An 18,817-nucleotide genomic window follows, 5' to 3' on the forward strand; every position below is an offset into this window, starting at 1 on the left:
GTTTTGAACCTACAAAAGAAATCTCAACGTCACCCATTCCTTTTCTCCAGAGATGCTGCCTGACCCGTTGAGCTACTCCAGCATTTTGTGTCTACCTTCTACAAAACAATCCATCCCTAATCTGGAAAGTGCTCGAGGAACTCTGCAGGTTAGGCAGAATTTGTGGAGGGAATAGACAGGTGACGCTTTTGGTTGGGACCCTTCTTCAGACTGACTCTGGGTCTGAAAGTTGGTGCTGACCCAAAACATCACCTGTCCATTCTCTCCACAGATCCTGCCTGACCCACTGAGTTCCTCCAGCAGTTTGTGTTTTGCTTGAGATTCCAGCATCTGCAATTCCTTAAGTCTCCAGTCCTTAATTTGTCCTGAAATAGTTCATCTTAACCACAGTAACAAACAGGCCTCAAAAGACATATTATAGAGTGGACAGAGGCGAAATGGTCAGAGGTCCTTGCAGACACCTGTCAGAGGTGGACACTGAATGTGGAAAGGATAGCTGGCAACTTCCATGGTCAAATAGAACAAAATCCCATCGCACTGCTTCACAAATGATCACTGCCTGCAACAACATACAGTAAAATTCTGATAATCTGCCATCTTTCAGCTTGGAAACCCTGATGGTTCAGCATCTGGCTCACTTAGTGATGTTTCCCCGTGTTCCCTTTAAGCATGTCAGGTTCCTGTTAACCATGTTCCCTTCAAGTCATTGGGTTCACTGGAACATTGATTATACTCCTGGATAACAAATAAAAGTGTATTAAAAGTGTGATGGGGATTAATAGGAGCAATATCCAATTTGCCTGTGCAACACCCATCTCCTGACACAGCCAGTTTGTTTACTGTAATAGCCAACATCCAGTTTATCTTTAGACTTCAGAGATACAGTTTGGAAAAAAAGCCCTTTAGCCCACAGGGTCTGCACCGACCGAGGATCACCCGGTCGGTGCACTAGCACTATCCTAGGGACAATTTACAGAAGCCAATTAACCTACAAACCTGCACGTCTTTGGTGTGTGGGGGGAAACCGGAGCACCCAGAGAAAACCCACTCAGTCTCCTGAGGAACATACAAACTCCGTACAGTCAGCATAGAACCCGGTTCTCTGGCGCTGTAAGGCAGCAACTCGACCACTGTGCCACTGTGCTGCCATCTGTTCACAAGGGAAGTGAAGGGGACGAAGAGAAGGGGAAAAGGCATTGACATTGCACCAGGACGTTATAACTAAACAAGAAATCCCTAAATTGTGTTTATTTTCACCCCATAAAACTAGGCCGCTCCTACTGATGGGTAACCTTATCCTAGATGGTCATTAAATATAACAGCAATTGGGGCACCATCGATGATTTAGGTGAGGCGACTGTTTTGTTAACCTCCAACATCAGGATGGCTCCTAATTTGGAAAGTTGGCCTCAACCTCTGCCTACCGAAACCGAACACTTGCTGCCTATACTACCTAGAACCAAAACATTACCTGTTCTTTTTCCCCAGAGATGCTGCCTGACCCACTGAGTTACTCCAGCATTTTGTGTCTATCTTCAGTTTCTTCCTACATATTGCAAATGGGTTGCAAGAACTTTAGAACAAGATCAGGTCATCAAACATTCTCTGGTATTCAATTGTACCACAGGTAATCCATACCTTAATTCTCTTTTCCTGCCTTGGATCTCTGACATTTAGTGTCCTTGTACCAAATATCAATCTGAGTTCCAATTGTCTCCAATGCCACAACTTCCACATTTTGTCAGGTCTGACTATTCCAGATTTTAAATTACCTTTATGCGAAGAAGGATTCTTGACACCTCCCTTGAAATGGCCTGGTTCTAATTTTATGATCACATTCCCTTGATGCAGACTCTGTTGCCACATCCCTGTTGAAAAATCTTTCTCTTTAGCTCCTCAGCCAACATTTTACCAAAATTTAGAATTTCCACAAACTTTTAAAAATAAAGGATTACAAATCTGGTCTGTGCAAAATTACTCCTTTGGCTTGTGTTCTCCCAACAGGGCCAAGGTGAAATTACTTGGTTGTTGGATGGACTGCTACTAAATATAGGGATGGAAGAAGACGAGTGTAGCAGCAGTAGTTTCCACCCAAGCCTTTGTATTTATTAGTCTTTCTCTCGCCTCCATGCAATGATCACAGATTACGTTCCAGGTGTTGAAGATCGATCAGCAAAAAGAAACTGGAAACAGTAAAAAGGCCGAAGACTATGGATCATAAATTAGAAGGCAGATATCACAGCAGAACGATGCTAGCAATTTAACTGCAGGACAATTTGTATTTATAAAGCACCTTTGATGTACTTCACAGGAGTGTTATCAAATAAAATATAACATTAGGTCACATAAAGGAAATATTAGTGCAAATAAAGAAGAGCATGGTTAATGAGAGATGCTGGAGAGGGGGTGGGTTTAATGGAAAGAAGAGAGGTTGAGGGGAGACTTGATAGAATTATTTAAAATTTGAGAGGCATCGATAGGGTAGACAGTCAGAACCTATTTCCCAGAGTGGAAATGTCCAACATTAGAGGGTATAGCTATAAGGTGAGAGTGGGAAAGTTTAATGGAGATGTGCGGGCAAAGTGATGATGGCCTGGATTGGATTGCTTGGGGTGGTGGTGGAGGAGGCAGATACGATAATGGTGTTTAAGAGGCTTTTACATAAGCACATGTACGTGCAGGGAACAGAGGGATATGGATCATGTACAGGCAGATGAAATCCGTTTAACTAGGCATCATGTTCGGCACAAATATGGTGGGCCGAAGAGCACCTTTCCTGCGCTGTACTGTTCTATGCTCTAAATGCTAGCGCTGAATCCCTGGGCAATTGATAACATGCACCTCAATGAAGGAACAATTACATTTGGGGAAGATCAAGAGGCAAATGTTAGGAACTCAGATGGGGATGGTAATGCTAGAGGAAAGAAGAAAGGGGTGACTAAAGGTGACATATGAAAAAAAAATTGTGAATTGAAAGTTTAAAAGAAAGTAGAAGTTACTTAACTGGGATCCAATGCAGATCAGCAAACACAGTGGTGATTAATGGGAAGGAATCGTTGCAAGTTAAAACAATGCAGCTTTCTGGATGACTTCAGTACATAGAAGGTAAAACAAGGGAATGCCCTGCAACATCAAATGTGGGAAATCATAGCGGAATGGGAATACAATATTAAAAAACTGATATATGGCCAAGTCAAGCAGAGTACGGAGGTAACAATATCTGTTTTTAATGATAGCATGTTTGTGAAATGCAAACTTAAATCCGAGTGATAGATCAGTCTTGTAAACAGTCCACATGAGTAGGAAGGAGCTGCAGATGCTGGTTTATACCAAAGATAGACAATAGCTGGAGTAACTCAGCAAGTCAGGTAGCATCTCTGGAGAAAAACGGTGCGATGGTTTCCGACCCAAAATGTCACCTCTTGTTTTTTTCTTCAGAGATGTTGTCTGACCTGCTGAGTTCATCCAGCGTTTTGTGTCTGTCTTCGTTGTAAACAGTCCATCTCAGTTTCAAAAAGTACCAGAATTTGTGATGCCCTAACCCAAGCTTTGGTCTTTCTTCTGTTTTGAGGGAGGAAACATTTGCCCCTCCAGTACAGAAAGCATTGTAAGTGCTTAGCATTGTAAGTACTTAGAGGGTGAAAGTAAGGTGTCCTTCAGCCCAACTTGCTCATGCCGACCAACATGCCCCATCTACACTAGTTCCACCTGCCGGCATTTGGCTCATATCCCGCTGAACCTTTCCTATCAGTGTACCTGTTCAAATGTCTTTTAAATGTTGTTATTGTACCTGCCTCAACAACCCCTAGCAACTCATTCCATATACCCACCACCCTGTGTGAAAAGGTTGCTCCTCAGGTTCCTATTAAATCTTTTCTCTCTCATCTTAACCCTATGACCTCTGGTTCTTGATTCCCCTTTTCTGGGTAAAAGACTTTGTGCATCGAAGTTCATCAGTCACAGGGACAGAATTAGGCCATTCGGTCAGTCAAGTCTACTACCCATTCAATCATAGCGGATCTATCTGTCACTCTCAACCCCATTCTCCTGCCTTCTCTACGTAATCCCTTACATCATTACTAACCAAGAACCTGTCAATCCCCGCATTAAAAATACTCAATGACGGTCTCCACAGCTGTCTGTAGCATGAATTCCACTGATTCACCACTCTTTGAATAAAGAAATTCTTCCTCATCATTCTAAATGTCTGTCCTTTTATTCTACGACTGTGCCCTCTGGTCCTAGGCTCTCCCACTAGCAGAAACGTCCTCTCAACATCTACTCTATCCAGGCCTTTCACTATTTGGTAAGATTCAACGAGGTCCCCCTTCGTCATTCTAAACTCCAGTGTGTGCAGGCCCAGAGCCACCCAACACGCATCATACATTAATCTAATCATCACTGGGATCATTCTCGTAAACCCCCTCTGGACCTTCTCAAATGCCAACACATCCCACCTCAGATACGGGGCCCAAAACTGCTCATAATACTCCTAATGCAGTCTGACCAGTGCCTTGTAAAGCCTGAGCATTACATCCCTGCTTTTATATTTTAGTCCTCTCAAAATGAATGCTAACATTGCACTTGCCTTCCTTACTACTGATTCAATTTGCAATTTCACCTTTTGGGAATCCTGCATCAGCACTCCCAAGTCCCTTTGCGCTTACAATTTCTGAATCCTCTCCCCATTTAGAAAATAGTGAACGCCTGTATTCCTGCTACCAAAGTGCATGACCGCACACTTTGCTATGCTGTATTCTATCTGCCACTTCTGCCCACTCTCCCAAACTGTCCAGTCTTTCTGCAGATCTACACGCATCTGCGCAAGATTGCACAGATCACAGATTTGTATTGTTGGGGTTCCCTGTGTAACTCCATACAGTGTTAATTTCAACATGGCATTCTCTTTTCTCAAGTCCTCACACAGTTGCGCAGCGGCAGAGTTGATGCCTTACAGTACCGAAACCTAACTACGGGTGTTGGACTGTGTGGAGTTTGTACGTTCTCACTGTGACTGCATGGGCTTTACCCAGGTACCCCTGTTTCCTCCCACATTCCAAAGACGTTCAGGTTTGTAGATTAATTAGCTTCGGTGAAGATTGTAAACTGTCCCTAGTGTGTAGGATAGTGCGGTGATCGCAGGTGGGCCGAAGGGCCCGTTTCCACACTCTATCTCTAAACTAAACATCCGTAACATTTAGACACTCGGGTACAATTCTTGTAGCTCTCTTTTAAAAGCTCTGCCACAATATATTCTCCACTTGTCCAGTTATGGGGAGCATTTCCAATGAATGAATGGATATTATGACAATGGACGAGGGTGCTCTTAGAAACAGGCTGGTGAAGTGTCCACAGAAGGTATGTGGACTACTGAGACCTTCTCAAGCAACAGGCAGGCAAGATATTGCCAGGGAGCTTTTAGTAAAGAATGTAGTCTAGGGGAAGAAGCCTGCTGTGTTAGCTTCTGTTTATAGACAGAAGCTGAGGCACACAGAAGCTAACAGTCTTTTCTCCGAGTGCAAGTTGGGTGACTTCCTTATTGCAAAAATGAGCAGTAAACTGAAAAATGTGGCAGCAATAAGCAGCAGAAGCCTAGATGATAAAAAGAGAGCAGCTGTGGCAACAACATGCTTGGGCAAGGCATGCCAGGCACACGTGTGACTGCAATTAAGATTGTAGGAAGTCACAGATCTGAACAAAGACAAATAATGTATGATGAGGGTTGGCCCTTTCTTTAGCACAACTCCATGGGTATGGGGAGCCATTAAAACATGGATGTTCCATGAGTTTACCAGACCTGTTTTCAGGGGTGGCACAGCGGTAGAGTTGCTGCCTTGCAGCGCCAGTTCGATACTGACTACGTGTGCTGTCTGTACGGAGTTTGTACGTTCTCACCGTGACTGCGCAACTTTCCCCCAGCTGCTCTGGTTTCCTCTCACACTCCAAAGAGGTACAGGTTTGTAGGTTAATTAGCTTCGGTAAAGATTGTAAATTGTCCCTAGTGAGTAGGATAGTACTAGTGTTCGGGGATCGCTGGTCAGTGCAGACTCTGTAGGTCGAAGGGCCTGTTTCTACACTGTATATCTGTATACTAAAACTCTCGTTTGTTTGTTTGTCCCTGAACTACAGCCAAAACGGTACATGATAGCGCGACAATTTTAGGCCCACCTTACTCATCGTCGTCCCTTTGGTGCTAATGGAAGAAGTTACATTGAAATCGGTTATATTTTTTAAGTTATTCACATTTTAAAGTTTAAATCTATCTCCTAGGGAGGAGGGAGGACATTTCTGGCTTTTAAAAACCTACTGTGGATTTTTTAAGATAATTACATTTCACAAGAAGCAAACAAATAAGGGGGAGGTGGGAGGACATTACTGACTTTTAAAAACCTACTGTGAATTTTTTTAAATAAATAAATTTCACAGGAAGCAAACAAATAAAGCAGTTAATATAGTGTACTGCTTACTTCTGTATATTGGCTGTGAATAAGGGAAGGGGTGAGAGTTTTGTTTCAGTTTTGGGTCTAGGTCACAAATGTCCCACACTAAGTAAGGATTGCAGACTTCCTTCAAGTATTGTCATTGAGCTGATGTACGGTAGTTTTGTGGTCAACATTACCTTTACCTGCATTTCCCACCACTGCCCTCTTCCCCCACAAATTCTTGAATTTAAATTCCTTAATACTAAGGAGGGTTTGAATATGTGTATCCACATTAATATCACTGGATAAGTCAGTCAATCCAATCACTGCGTTGCTACACCCTTTGTAATGGTGTATTGTATGGCATATTCGGCAAAGTGAAAATCCTTTTTACAATCTATGCAAGGGGCAGGAGTTATGGGATGGCAGAAGGCAAAGAGTGGCAATAAAGGAGGCTTTTTCTGGTTGTCTACCAGTGACTAGTAGAGTTACACAGAGGTAGGTGCTGGGGCCGCTACTCTTCACGAAACTCACTGAATAGTGAAAGGCCTGGATAGAGTCAATGCGGAGAGGGTGTTTCCACTCGTGTGAGAGTTGAGAACCAGAGGCCACAGCATCAGAATAAAAGGATGTACCTTTAGAAAGGAGACGAGGAGGAATTTCTTTAGTCAGAGGGTCGTGAATCTGTGGACTTCATTGCCACAGAAGGCTGTGGAGGCCGTCGATATTTGTAAGGTGGAGATTGACAGATTCTTGATTAGTACGGGTGTCAGGGGTTATGGGGAGAAGGCAGGAGAATGGGGTTGAGAGGGAAAGATAGATTAGCCATGATTGAATAACGGAGTAGACGATGGACCGAATGGCCTAATTCTTCCCCTGTCACATATGAATTTAGGAATATAGATTCTAAGGTGTGAAATGCTGCTGTTGATTTCAGAATCTTTACTACTAAACTAGAACAATATAAAGAGTAATGATACAACAGCACTAATGATAGGAATCCTCAAAAGTGAGAATAAATAATCATTAACATTAACAATAAACAATTATTTTGTTTGCTGTACAGGAGTGGAACAAATACTGCAATTTCCTAGCACGTCATTATATAAAAAGAGAGAAGAAGTTTTGTTGCCTCCATCACAGTGAGGGGGTGTTTGGAGTCACTGTGATGGATGTTTGTGTTGGGGTTATGTGTCTTGTGTTCTTTTTTTTTTTGTGTGACTGCTGGAGATGTAATCTCGTTCGGTACCTCGGTACCGAATGACAAATAAAGCTCTGTATTCTGTATTGCCCCAAGTGTCTGAATGGAGAAAAGTAAAAATGCAAAAACACAATAGAACAAATTGCTGAAAGCATTAATGAAGTGCAACATTGAATGAAAGTTAAAATAACAATTATTGGACTGATCTGAAAAGGTTTGTGTAAAGCAGTTTAATTATTTGACTTTCAGAATTATGTAATTATTTGACCTTCAGAATTATGTAGTTCTCCCGTAAACACACAGGCACTGCAGTCCTCAGGGTTCCACTGTTCCAGACACTGAATGGCACTGTGCTGTTTATTTATGTAGTGCCAGCAGGTTAGACAGAGTTGAACTAAGTAGCTGCAAACTAGAGGCTATCAATAAGAAATGGCAAGGTCTCAAATACATTATTTTATATATTTAAAATTCCCCTTTTTAATCTAAGAGAATGTTTCCAGCCTACTACTGAAATCTCAAAACGAGCTGCCTTGATTCTTATAGCTAATAGAGCTCTCTGAAATCCAAAAAATCAGCGTTAGCTTGTATTCGGTCTGCCTTGCCTTTGCATTCTGACTTCTGCCTGACTCTCCTCCACCAGTCCCACCAGGCAGATTACACAGTCGGCTTGCTGCTCAACCAAGTGAAGCATCTGATCTTCCACTTACATATATCATTTAAGGCCTCCTCACATACGAGTCTAGCTATTCAAGGGCTTTACGCCCATCTATCATGCCATCCTAGTCCAATTATTATGCTCTTTCCTGTAATCTGCTCTTGGTGTAAAATATTACATTCCTTCAACAGCCAATATACTTATAATCAAGGAGATTGGTTGGTGCATGGGGAGAGACTCCCCCAGTGTAGTTCAAGATCCTGGATGTCAACCCAATTTCCATCTGCCAGATTTCCATGTTTTTTTAAGCACACATTAGTAATTTGGAGGTGCACGCTTTCCATTCCATTTGTATTCCTGACACTCTTCCAAATGTGGATTTTACAATAATTTCCAAAGTGGCAGACAAAATTATACAGTCAATTAACAGTAGCATTTACTTCTAAATATCTTGTGCAAGATCTACTTTTTTAATCCTGCCATTGTTCAGTTCAAAGCATTCTTATCAATTTCAGTAAAAACAAGACCCCCTCCAGAGTCCTGAACGTAAAATTAAGGCCAACTTAACTGCAAGTGAATCCTCAAGTGTTTATGGTGTCATAGAACCATAAAGTCATGCAGCACAGAAACAGGCCCTTCAGCCTAACTCGTCCATGATAACCAAGGTGTCCCATTTAAGCTAGTCCCATTCACCCGTGTTTGGCCCATATCACTCTCAACCCTTCCTATCCATGCATGCGTCCAAGTGTCTTTTAAATGCTGCTATATTATCTGCCTCAACTACCTCCTCTGGCATCGTTTTTCATATACCCACCACCCTCTGTGTGAAAAAATTGCTCCTCGTGTTCCTATCAAATCTTTCCCCTCTCACCATAAACCTATGTCTTCTGGTTCTTGATTTCACTACCCAGGGTAAAATATATTTACTCTATCTCTTTCCCTCATGATTATATACGCCTCTTTAATATCACCCCTCGGCCTCCTGCACTCTAAGGAATAAAGTCCAAGCCTGTCCAAACTTTCCCTATAGCTCGGGCCCTTGAGTCCTGGCAATATAAAATTATAAAACGACTGGACAAGCTAGATGCAGGAAAAATGTTCCCAATGTTGGGCGAATCCAGAACCAGGAGCAATAGTCTTAGAATAAAGGGGAGGTCATTTAAAACTGAGGTGAGATGGAACTTTTTCACCCAGATAGTTGTGAATTTGTGGAATTCTCTGCCACAGAGGGCAGTGGAGGCCAAATAGAGCTCTCGGGGCTAGTGGAATCAAGGGATATGGGGAGAAGGCAGGCACGGGTTATTGATTGTGGATGATCAGCCATGATCACAATGAATGGCGGTGCTGGCTCGAAGGGCCAAATGGCCTCCCCCTGCACCTATTTTCTATGTTTCTGTTTCTAATATCTTCGTAAAAACTACTTTCAGAAGGAGTGTTAATCTGAACCCTTGTCTGCTGCCACTTTTGTTAGTCTCTCAACTTGTAAATTGGCTGGTTTATTATTGACTGAAATATGTGTAAATACAAAAACATTCCACTCCATTCTTTAGAATAAGAAGAATTTTATAATAATAGCACTAAACACGTATGACCCTAGTTACCAGGTATTCTCACCAATACACGTCCCTTTGTCAAAGAGAGAGCAGGATGTCACAACACCAGCCCCCAAAGCTCAAGTGCAGGAAGGAACTGCAGATGCTGGGTTTAAACCGATTTTCAAGGTAATGTTAGCTTGGCTGGATCCATGACAAACTGATGGGATAGTTTCCCACATCGCTTATCAATTGAGATGGTTCAATTAAAACAATATGATGCCACTTTATTTATCCCAGAGGGAAATTGGTCTGCCACCAGTCAAAAGATAAAGTTGGAATGCCAGTTGATCCGATTATCATGACTTCCTGACTCCCCCGAAAAGCAAAGGGTGGGACACTTCTTTTCCCAAGATTGTCTCCTCTAACCCATTTCCTTCCAAGCCGCCTCATCTGCCCTCAAATATCAATAACTTTTTATCATGAAGGAAACACAATTATAAAGAAACTAAATTTATTTCTATCCACTCTGAGCAATGCAAGTCCATGTGCACGATCATTCTCCTTTGCCTCATCTGGCTTTGAAATTGGAATCTTTCCGAGGTGTCAAAATGTCAATAAATTATCATCAAAGGCAAATTAGCTAATTAACTACTTTCATCAGCAGGAGTTTTTTTTAATGGACTCTTTTAGCTGAAAACAAGATTTGGAATACAAATGCTGCCACAGATGGACAAATGGTGTGCGACAGTTCTGTTTCCTCTAATATACACGTAAGCAAAAGGTTCTGAAGTGTTCACACACACATAAAAAGGCACCTTCAGTTCATTGTAAGACTGCATGAACACCATGTTCCTTAGGGTTGATTGCCACTTTTAATCTTGCAAAGCTGCCCACTCAGGCACCTCAAGTTTAACAACTTCGTTCATTTCAGAAGAGCCAAAATTTCAGGCAATTTTAAATTGTTAATAAGTTCAAATTTGAATAGGTTATAGATGTGAACAGCAGAGATATTTGCACAATCTCACGCTATTTAACCACATTCTGCCTGGGAACGTTGTGGCACAAACAACCAGAACACCCTGCACTGTGCTGGCTTTGCTGATGAGTTTAGAGGTAGCTACTACAATAACAAAGCAGGTTTATTTGGCTGCCAAGGAGAGACCATGGGCAACGTCTAAAGCTAAAAAAGTGCAATTAGTGAAAGAAAAATACACCATGACTGTCATTGACTACAAGAAAAGATGCTACATTGATAATTAAATGTAACTTCCATGCTTGAACTGCACAGCCAAATTCCATTTGGATATAACATTTTTAACAAAGATCTAAGTCTAAGGAATTTGGAAATGTTAAAACATTAAATCAATATATTAATGTTTCAAGGGATAAATAAAATCATGTTATTATGATATCTGTACTTCAGTGATTTTTAAAATTATTTAATTGCTCAATTATTGAATGAAAACATAAATTTAGCTCGAAACATTTTTGGTGGAAAATGTGACAAGCAAGCAAGGTTGAATAAGCTGTGGCCATGAAGAGATCAGAGTGTAGAAACATAGAACTGCAGATGCTGCACCAGGGGTGTCAAACTACCGGCCCACGGGCCGCATCCGGCCCACAGGATAATTTGGGGGGGGAAAAAGTATATTTGCAACCATTTATTATTGTAACTGTATGGCAGCCGCTCTCTCTCCCCCGCCACTCCCCCTCTCTGCTTTCTCTCCCTCGCCGCTCTCTCCCTCGCCACTTTCCCTCTCCCCCGCCGCTCTCTCTCCCACCCCCGCCACTCCCCCTCTCCCTCCCCCACCGCTCTCTCTCTCTCCCTCGCCACTCTCCTTCTCTCTCTCGCCACTCTCCCTCTCCCCGCCGCTCTCTCTCCCCGCCGCTCTCTCTCTCTCTCTCTCTCCGCCCGCTCTCCTTCTCCGCTCTCCCCGCCGCTCTCTCTCCCCCTCCGCTCTCTCTCCCTCCCTCACTGCTCTCTCCCCGCCGCTCTCTCTCTCGACGCTCTCTCTTGCTCCCTCGATGCTCTCTCTCCCCCGCTCTCTCTCCCGGGACAGGCCATGCGGTGACGCGGGCGGGAAGGGGGCCGGCGTGGGGAAGGTGGGGAGTCTCAGCGTTGTTGTGGACAATGGGAAGTGCCTGGGCTGCCGACACAGAGACCGCCACCATGTACCTGAGACCCAGGTGAGTGCGTGGATAGAGGCTGGTGGGACGTTGCCGCACTGTGAATGGGGCCGCAACCAGCAATCCAAAATCTGACCTGTTTCCAGGGTTGGGGCTCTGGGTTTGGGTTAAGGTTAGGTGGGATGTGAAGACGAGCAGGTAGTTATGCAGGAATAGGGAAGAGAAGGGAGAAGGTGGTGGTAAAGGAAGGGGAGGGGGAGCAGATGAGGGAAGGGAGGGTTTTTAGGGATGAGGGAAGAGAGGTTGTCGAGGGAGGGGAGTGGGGGAGTAGGTGGTAAAGAAAGGAAGTAGGGAGGGAGGGGATGAGGAAGGGAGCAGATGAGCGAAGGCATGGTGTTTAGAGATGAGCGAAGGGAGGGGATTTAGGGACGAGGTAAGGAAAGAGAGAGGATGAAGTAAGGGAGGGGAGTGGGGGAGTAGTTGGTATGAAGGAAATGAGGATGAGAGAAGGGATAGGCTGAAGAAAGGGAGAGGGCAGGTGAGGGTGGAGAAGGACATGAGAGGCGAGGGGAGAGGATGTGAGGGGAAGGAAGAAAGACATAAGGAGAAGGATGGGGAGCGGGGCCTTCAGGAGAGATGAGGCGATCGTTCACCATGCCAGGTAGCTGCAGTTTGGCTGTTCACCACCCAGCAAACCCATTGTGGGCAAAACATAAACACTGTAGGAAGACTATAAGACAGGGGAACAGAATTAGGCCAGTTAGCCCATCAAATCTACTTTGCCATTCAACCATGGCTGATCTATTTTCTCGCTCAACCACATTCTATTGTATTATTTCTCCCTGTAACCTAATCAAGACCTGTCAATCTCTGCCTCAAAAATACCTAATGTCGGTCTCCACCACTGTCTGTAGCACTAAATTCCACAGACTCACCACCCATTCCTCCTCATCTCCATTTCGAATGTATGACCTTTTATTTTGATGCTGTGACCTCTTGTCCGAGACTCTCTTATCACTGGAAACATTATTTCCACATCCACTCTGTCTAGGGCCTAGATACCAATCATAAAAGTATTTATTGCTTGCTAGGCAATCTTCTTCATAAGAAACAAAATTCGTAAAGTGAAACACTTTGTACTTGTAGCAGAGACATGAGAGCAGGTTGAAAAAACGAAGGTAACGAAAGCTGTGGGAGCACGCACAAGTGCGTTCGCGCGTGCACAGCTGATCCGGCCCACATGAAGTCACATTTTGCCCATTCCGGCCCGTGACCAAAAATGAGTTTGACACCCCTGGCTTATACCCAAGATAGACACAAAGTGCTGGAGTAATCAGTGGGTCAGGCTGCGTCTCTGGAGAAAAAGGGTGGATGACGTTTCGGGACAGGGCCCTTCTTCAGACTGACTTCAATCTGAAAAAGGGTCCCGACCTGAAACTTCACCCATCCTTTTTCTCCAGAGAAGCTGCCTTATCCGCTGAGTTACTCCAGCAGTTTGTATATATCCAAGAGATTAGATTGATTGGTTTACCTTAGAAACCTATTCTAAATAGAGACACTTAATTTATATCCTGAAAATGTTGACAAGATATGAAACAAGTCTATTTTTGCACAAAAAGAGAACATGGGCATTAAAGTATATATGATTTGATTATACTACATTGATTTGATTTTATTTTAAATTTATTCAATATAACTTAAATATTATTTTACCAACTCATGTCATACATATATAAAATATTGTCTTCAATATTTTAAAGGCTTATCTTCCCCCAAATGTCAGAGCTTAATCCTGCCTTCCATTTTAATTACAAACAAATAATATGTATACCACAAGCACAAAATTTCACTTCATGATACTGGATACAGGCCCATAAAAATAATTGAATCCCCAATATGCTGTCACAAGACAATACAAAGTTAGCAAGGTAGCATTGAAACATAGTTGGAGAAAAAAAACCATTTTTATATTAAATCTATAATAATGAACCAGAACAGAAAATAATCCTCAACAGTAAAAATATTGACAGTCCAACCATCAGCATCATTGTGAGCTCAATGTGTGCTGTTAATGACATTATTTTCAATTGTTCCTCGAGAAGAATTTGATAGGGTACGATAAGCAAATCCACCCGAATCATCCATAAATTTTAAAGTATTTTGACAACGGTTGAAAAGGCAACAAACATCCCTTTCCTATTTACACAGTCCACACCATTGTAAACATTCCCAGTAATAGACGACAAAGAACTTCCTGACTCAGGTTAAAAACAAAACCTCTCTAATGGAGTAAACATTAATAAACAAAAGTGATAAGTTTAAAATTGATGGTCTAGTGTTTTACCTGCCATCAAAAAAATAGAACTTCCCGGGACCATTCTTCTCACCATGTATAAAATGCCCTTCAAATCTGTCACTAGAGGAATAGGTAACTTTACAGAACCCATGTGGCTGGTTATCTTCATCCAGGGGACCTACAATAGGAACATTTTAAACTTACTGAACCTCTGCAAAAGTAAAAATCATCGTTTCAAATCCATTATTGCATTCATTACTTGACAAATAATCGTTACTGACTAAACATCAAGAGGAATATTCATTTTATCAGAAAGAAGGCATTTGCCCATGAATACCGACCGATTTCTCATCCGTGACAAGCTCGGTTGAAGGAGGAGGGAGGAGATTTTTGTTCTGATTGGATTATTTATCACGAGTGAAAAACAACAGCTGAGTGTTCAATGTTACGGCAGTGGAGAATTTTGTTTTTCCTTTGTTGTGAGACCCATCGTACCATCCCAACTGGGGAAGCGCTTGTATCTCTACATAATAACCAATTCCTCTGCACATCAATGTTATGTCAAGTGGGCAAATGTTGACAATCACCTCCCTTCCCTCGACAGATCATTTAATAAAACATTACGAATGAAAGATTACATCTTTGTAATATAATAATAATAATAATAATGCATTACATTTATATAGCGCTTTTCAAACACTCAAAGACGCTTTACAGGGATTTCTAGAACATAGAGAATTGAATAAATAGATAAATAAGTAAACGTACAGAAAAAGGAGACAGAAGGTGAGGTGACCTTCAGTGGTTGAAGGCAGTGCTGAACAGGTGAGACTTCAGTGATGTTTTGAATGTGGTGAGTGAGGAGGAGTCTCTGACGGTTTGGGGTAGTGAGTTCCAGAGGGTGGGAGCAGCGATGGAGAAAGCCCTGTCCCCCCAGGATCTGAGTTTGGTCCGGATGGGGGGGGACAGGAGATTGGCAGCAGCAGAGCGGAGGGTGCAGGTGGGAGTGTGCCTGTGGAGGAGGTCAGTCAGGTAGGATGGGGCCAGGTTATGGAGGGCTTTGTAGGTCATGAGGAGGATTTTGTACTGGATTCTCTGGGGGATGGGGAGCCAGTGGAGTTTGTAAAGGACGGGGGTGATATGGTCACGGATCGGGGAGTGGGTGAGTAGACGGGCAGCGGAGTTTTGAATGTATTGAAGTTTACTGATGATTTTTGAGGGTGAGCCATAGAGGAGGCTGTTGCAGTAGTCCAGACGGGAGGTGATGAAGGCGTGGATGAGGGTTTCTGCAGCTGTGGAGGAGAGGGATGGACAGAGACGGGCAATGTTTTTGAGGTGGAAGAAGGCTGTCTTTGTGATGTGTTTGATGTGTTTGTCAAAGGAGAGGGTTTGATCAAAGATGATTCCAAGATTCCGGATGTGAGGGGAGGTGGATACTGGGAGACCATCAATATTGAGGATGAAGTTTTGGGTGGATTTGGTGAGCGTTTTTGGACCAATGATGATGATTTCAGATTTGTTGCAGTTGAGTTTGAGGAAATTTGATTGAAGCCAAGATTTTATTTCAGTGATGCAGTTTGTCAGTGTAGAGTGTGTGGTGGTGGAGATTGACTTGGTGGAGATGAGGAGCTGGATATCATCGGCGAAGCAGTGGAAGTTGAGACCATGACGGCGGATTAATTGACCAAGGGGGAACAGGTAGAGGATGAAGAGGAGGGGGCCAAGGACTGAGCCTTGGGGGACACCTTGGGGGAGGGGAGCGGTGGGGGATTTACAGTTGTTAATGGAGATGAACTGGTGCCTGTCAGAGAGGTAAGATTTGAACCAGGATAGGGCCGTGCCGGTGATGTTAAAGGAGGTTTCAAGTCAGGTGAGGAGAATGGAGTGATTTATGGTGTCAAAGGCGGCGCTGAGGTCAAGTAGGATGAGGATGTTGAGGTTGCCAGCATCGGAGGAGAGGAAAAGGTCGTTTGTGATTTTGAGGAGCGCAGTTTCAGTACAGTGGTTGGAGCGGAATCCGGATTGGAAAGTTTCATACAGGTTATTGGTAGAGAGGTGGTATTTGAGTTGGGAAGCTATAGCACGTTCCAAAATATAATAGAAAGTTTTTTTCTGCCCTCGTTTAGGCCGACAGTGAAGAAGCGACACGTTTCTTCCAACACTGGGGCTTTCACGTAGCACCGAATATTGGCTACATCTACAGTAATCCAGGTTACATAACTTAAATTAACCCCAATTTTTCTTAAATTAGAATACCATACTTCAAAAATAAACTCTTTTATTCATTGGGGATCCGGTGCAGGTTTTAATTCTAATGTTTTTGATTACTTCTAATCTTTTTGATGGGAATGAATTTTTTTTTTTATTGTTTTAAAAAAAAAAATGTGTTGGCACCAAGTTGCAGCGACACTTCCAGAACTCAACGTCATGCCTTCGATCAATTTTAAGTATCATATCATATCATATATATACAGCGCGGAAACAGGCCTTTTCGGCCCACCAAGTCCGTGCCGCCCAGTGATCCCCGCACATTAACACTATCCTACACCCACTAGGGACAATTTTTTACATTTACCCAGCCAATTAACCTACATACCTGTACGTCTTTGGAGTAGATTAAACAAACTTTCCAAAAATTACATAGAAAAGTAAAAACAAACGAATTAACCGCGGGTGCATGTGATTTCTTATTTTTCTCTCGCTCAACTATATTTGTAATTTTAAAAAAAAAATCAAGGTACATTTGTTTTTCTTTGTAAAGCGCGTGATTTTGCGGCTCTGCAGCTCACATTACCCCTCCCTGCTGCCCCAGTAGACTCGGTCGCCTTCTCTCTCTCACACACACAGTAACACCACTCACACACTGGCCACATTGTAGCAGTGCGAGCAACAAGGCACAAGACACTCACCTTCCACCGTCTCCTCCACATTATCATCGTCACTGTCCATTGCACTGCCGGTGCTTTAGAGAACGCTTCAAGCACCCAGGCTGCTGCTGCTGCTGCTGCTGCCACCTCTCTCTCTGTCTGTGTGTGCGTCAGTTTGTCTCTGCCTCTACGCTGCGAGTTTCCGCGGCGCTGCTCCCCCCGCCACCGCTGCAAACAGAAATCACTGACATCACCCTGTGATTGACGGTCGCAGCCCGCCCCTCCTCCCTCCTCCTCCTCCTCCTCCTTCCTCCTCCTCCCTCCTCCTCCCCCCTCCTCCCCCCTCCCCCCTCCTCCCTCCTCCTCCTCCCTCCTCCTCCCTCCTCCCTCCTCCTCCCCTCCCTCCTCCCCCCTCCTCTTCCTCCTCCCTCTCTCTTTCCTCTGACATCATCCCCACCCAGCTCCTTTCTTTAATTGACAGCTGCATCCCTCCCTCTCCTAATACTGTACAATAAAACAAACAATAATCACCAGCCCTGCTGGTTAATCACTGTGACAATGCATAAAGGGGGGGGGGGATTGGGGAAACGTCCTCATATATATATATATAGAGAGAGAGAGAGAGAGAGAGAGAGAGAGAGAATGTTCCCCTTGCTCTATTTTAAAAAATTGTTCTTGCTGAAGTCCCTCCCAACTCCACTGCCTCGATTCTGCCTCCAGCCACGGGGTTGCAAGCTGCAGATTATTCACACATGCTGTTTAACAATCTGGAACATAACAGTCCCTGAAGGTGCTTGTTTTTGTTTAAAATATTTTCATAGAAAAATATGTTAGTACAAACACAGGCAATGTTTGCATCTACAGTAAATACATTACACTCTTTGGGCAATCTGTTTCTTTTGTACCACATAGGCTACATCCTCTCACACATTGAATGTAAAAGAGTTTGCTGAAGATGGTGTTATAGACAATAGACAATGAACAATAGGTGCAGGACGAGGCCATTCAGCCCTTCGAGCCAGCACCGCCATTCAATGTGATCATGGCTGATCATTCTCAATCAGTACCCCGTTCCTGCCTTCTCCCCATACCCCCTTATACTTGGGTACGTAACAAAAGGTTTTTCACTGTAACTTGGTGCATGTGACATTAATAAACTAAACTTGTCACTCCCTTCTCGAGTTGGAACCACAATAGCAATGGGAGTCTTTTTGATTCAGTTGTCATAATTCTTGAGTAAGCCAACAGCAGCTAAATATGCCTAAGAGGGTGATAGAAACAGACTCTCACACCTGACAAGTCTTAGAGTCATAGAGTCATAGAGTTAGCAGCACGGAAACAGGCCCTTCAGCCCAACTCATCCACGCTGACAAGATGCCCAACTTAAATTGGAGGAGCAGCACCTCATATTTCGCCTGGGCAGTTTGCGGCCCGGTGGTATGAACGTCGACTTCTCCAACTTCAGATAGCTCCTCTATCCCTCCCTTCCCCTCCTCCTTCCCAGATCTCCCTCTATCTTCCTGTCTCCACCTATATCCTTCCTTTGTCCCACCCCCGACATCAGTCTGAAGAAGGGTCTCGACCCGAAACGTCACCCATTCCTTCTCTCCCGAGATGCTGCCTGACCTGCTGAGTTACTCCAGCATTTTGTGAATAAATGCCCAACTTAAGTTTACTGCTGCAGGTTAATTTCCTACATCAAGGATCTAATATT

At 43.5% G+C, this 18,817-nt stretch overlaps 2 protein-coding genes across 2 annotated transcripts in view; both read right to left on the reverse strand.

The window, feature by feature from the left end:
* Positions 1-17,322, reverse strand: part of setd7 (SET domain containing 7, histone lysine methyltransferase) — a 30,245-nt gene extending 12,923 nt beyond the window's left edge. Inside the window, exons 1-2 of the mRNA XM_078404761.1 lie at positions 17,146-17,322; positions 14,285-14,414 (exon numbers count right to left, since the gene is read on the reverse strand). Of these exons, the coding sequence (XP_078260887.1) occupies positions 14,285-14,414; positions 17,146-17,185 (170 nt within the window). The 5' untranslated portion in view covers positions 17,186-17,322. The remainder of the gene's footprint in view (positions 1-14,284; positions 14,415-17,145) is intronic.
* ndufc1 (NADH:ubiquinone oxidoreductase subunit C1) overlaps positions 1-18,817 on the reverse strand; it is a 442,230-nt gene that overhangs the window by 200,640 nt on the left and 222,773 nt on the right. The gene's annotated exons all lie outside the window — the stretch shown is intronic.

The sequence above is a fragment of the Rhinoraja longicauda genome, chromosome 1, assembly GCF_053455715.1.
Source record: "Rhinoraja longicauda isolate Sanriku21f chromosome 1, sRhiLon1.1, whole genome shotgun sequence".
NCBI lineage: Eukaryota > Metazoa > Chordata > Chondrichthyes > Rajiformes > Arhynchobatidae > Rhinoraja > Rhinoraja longicauda.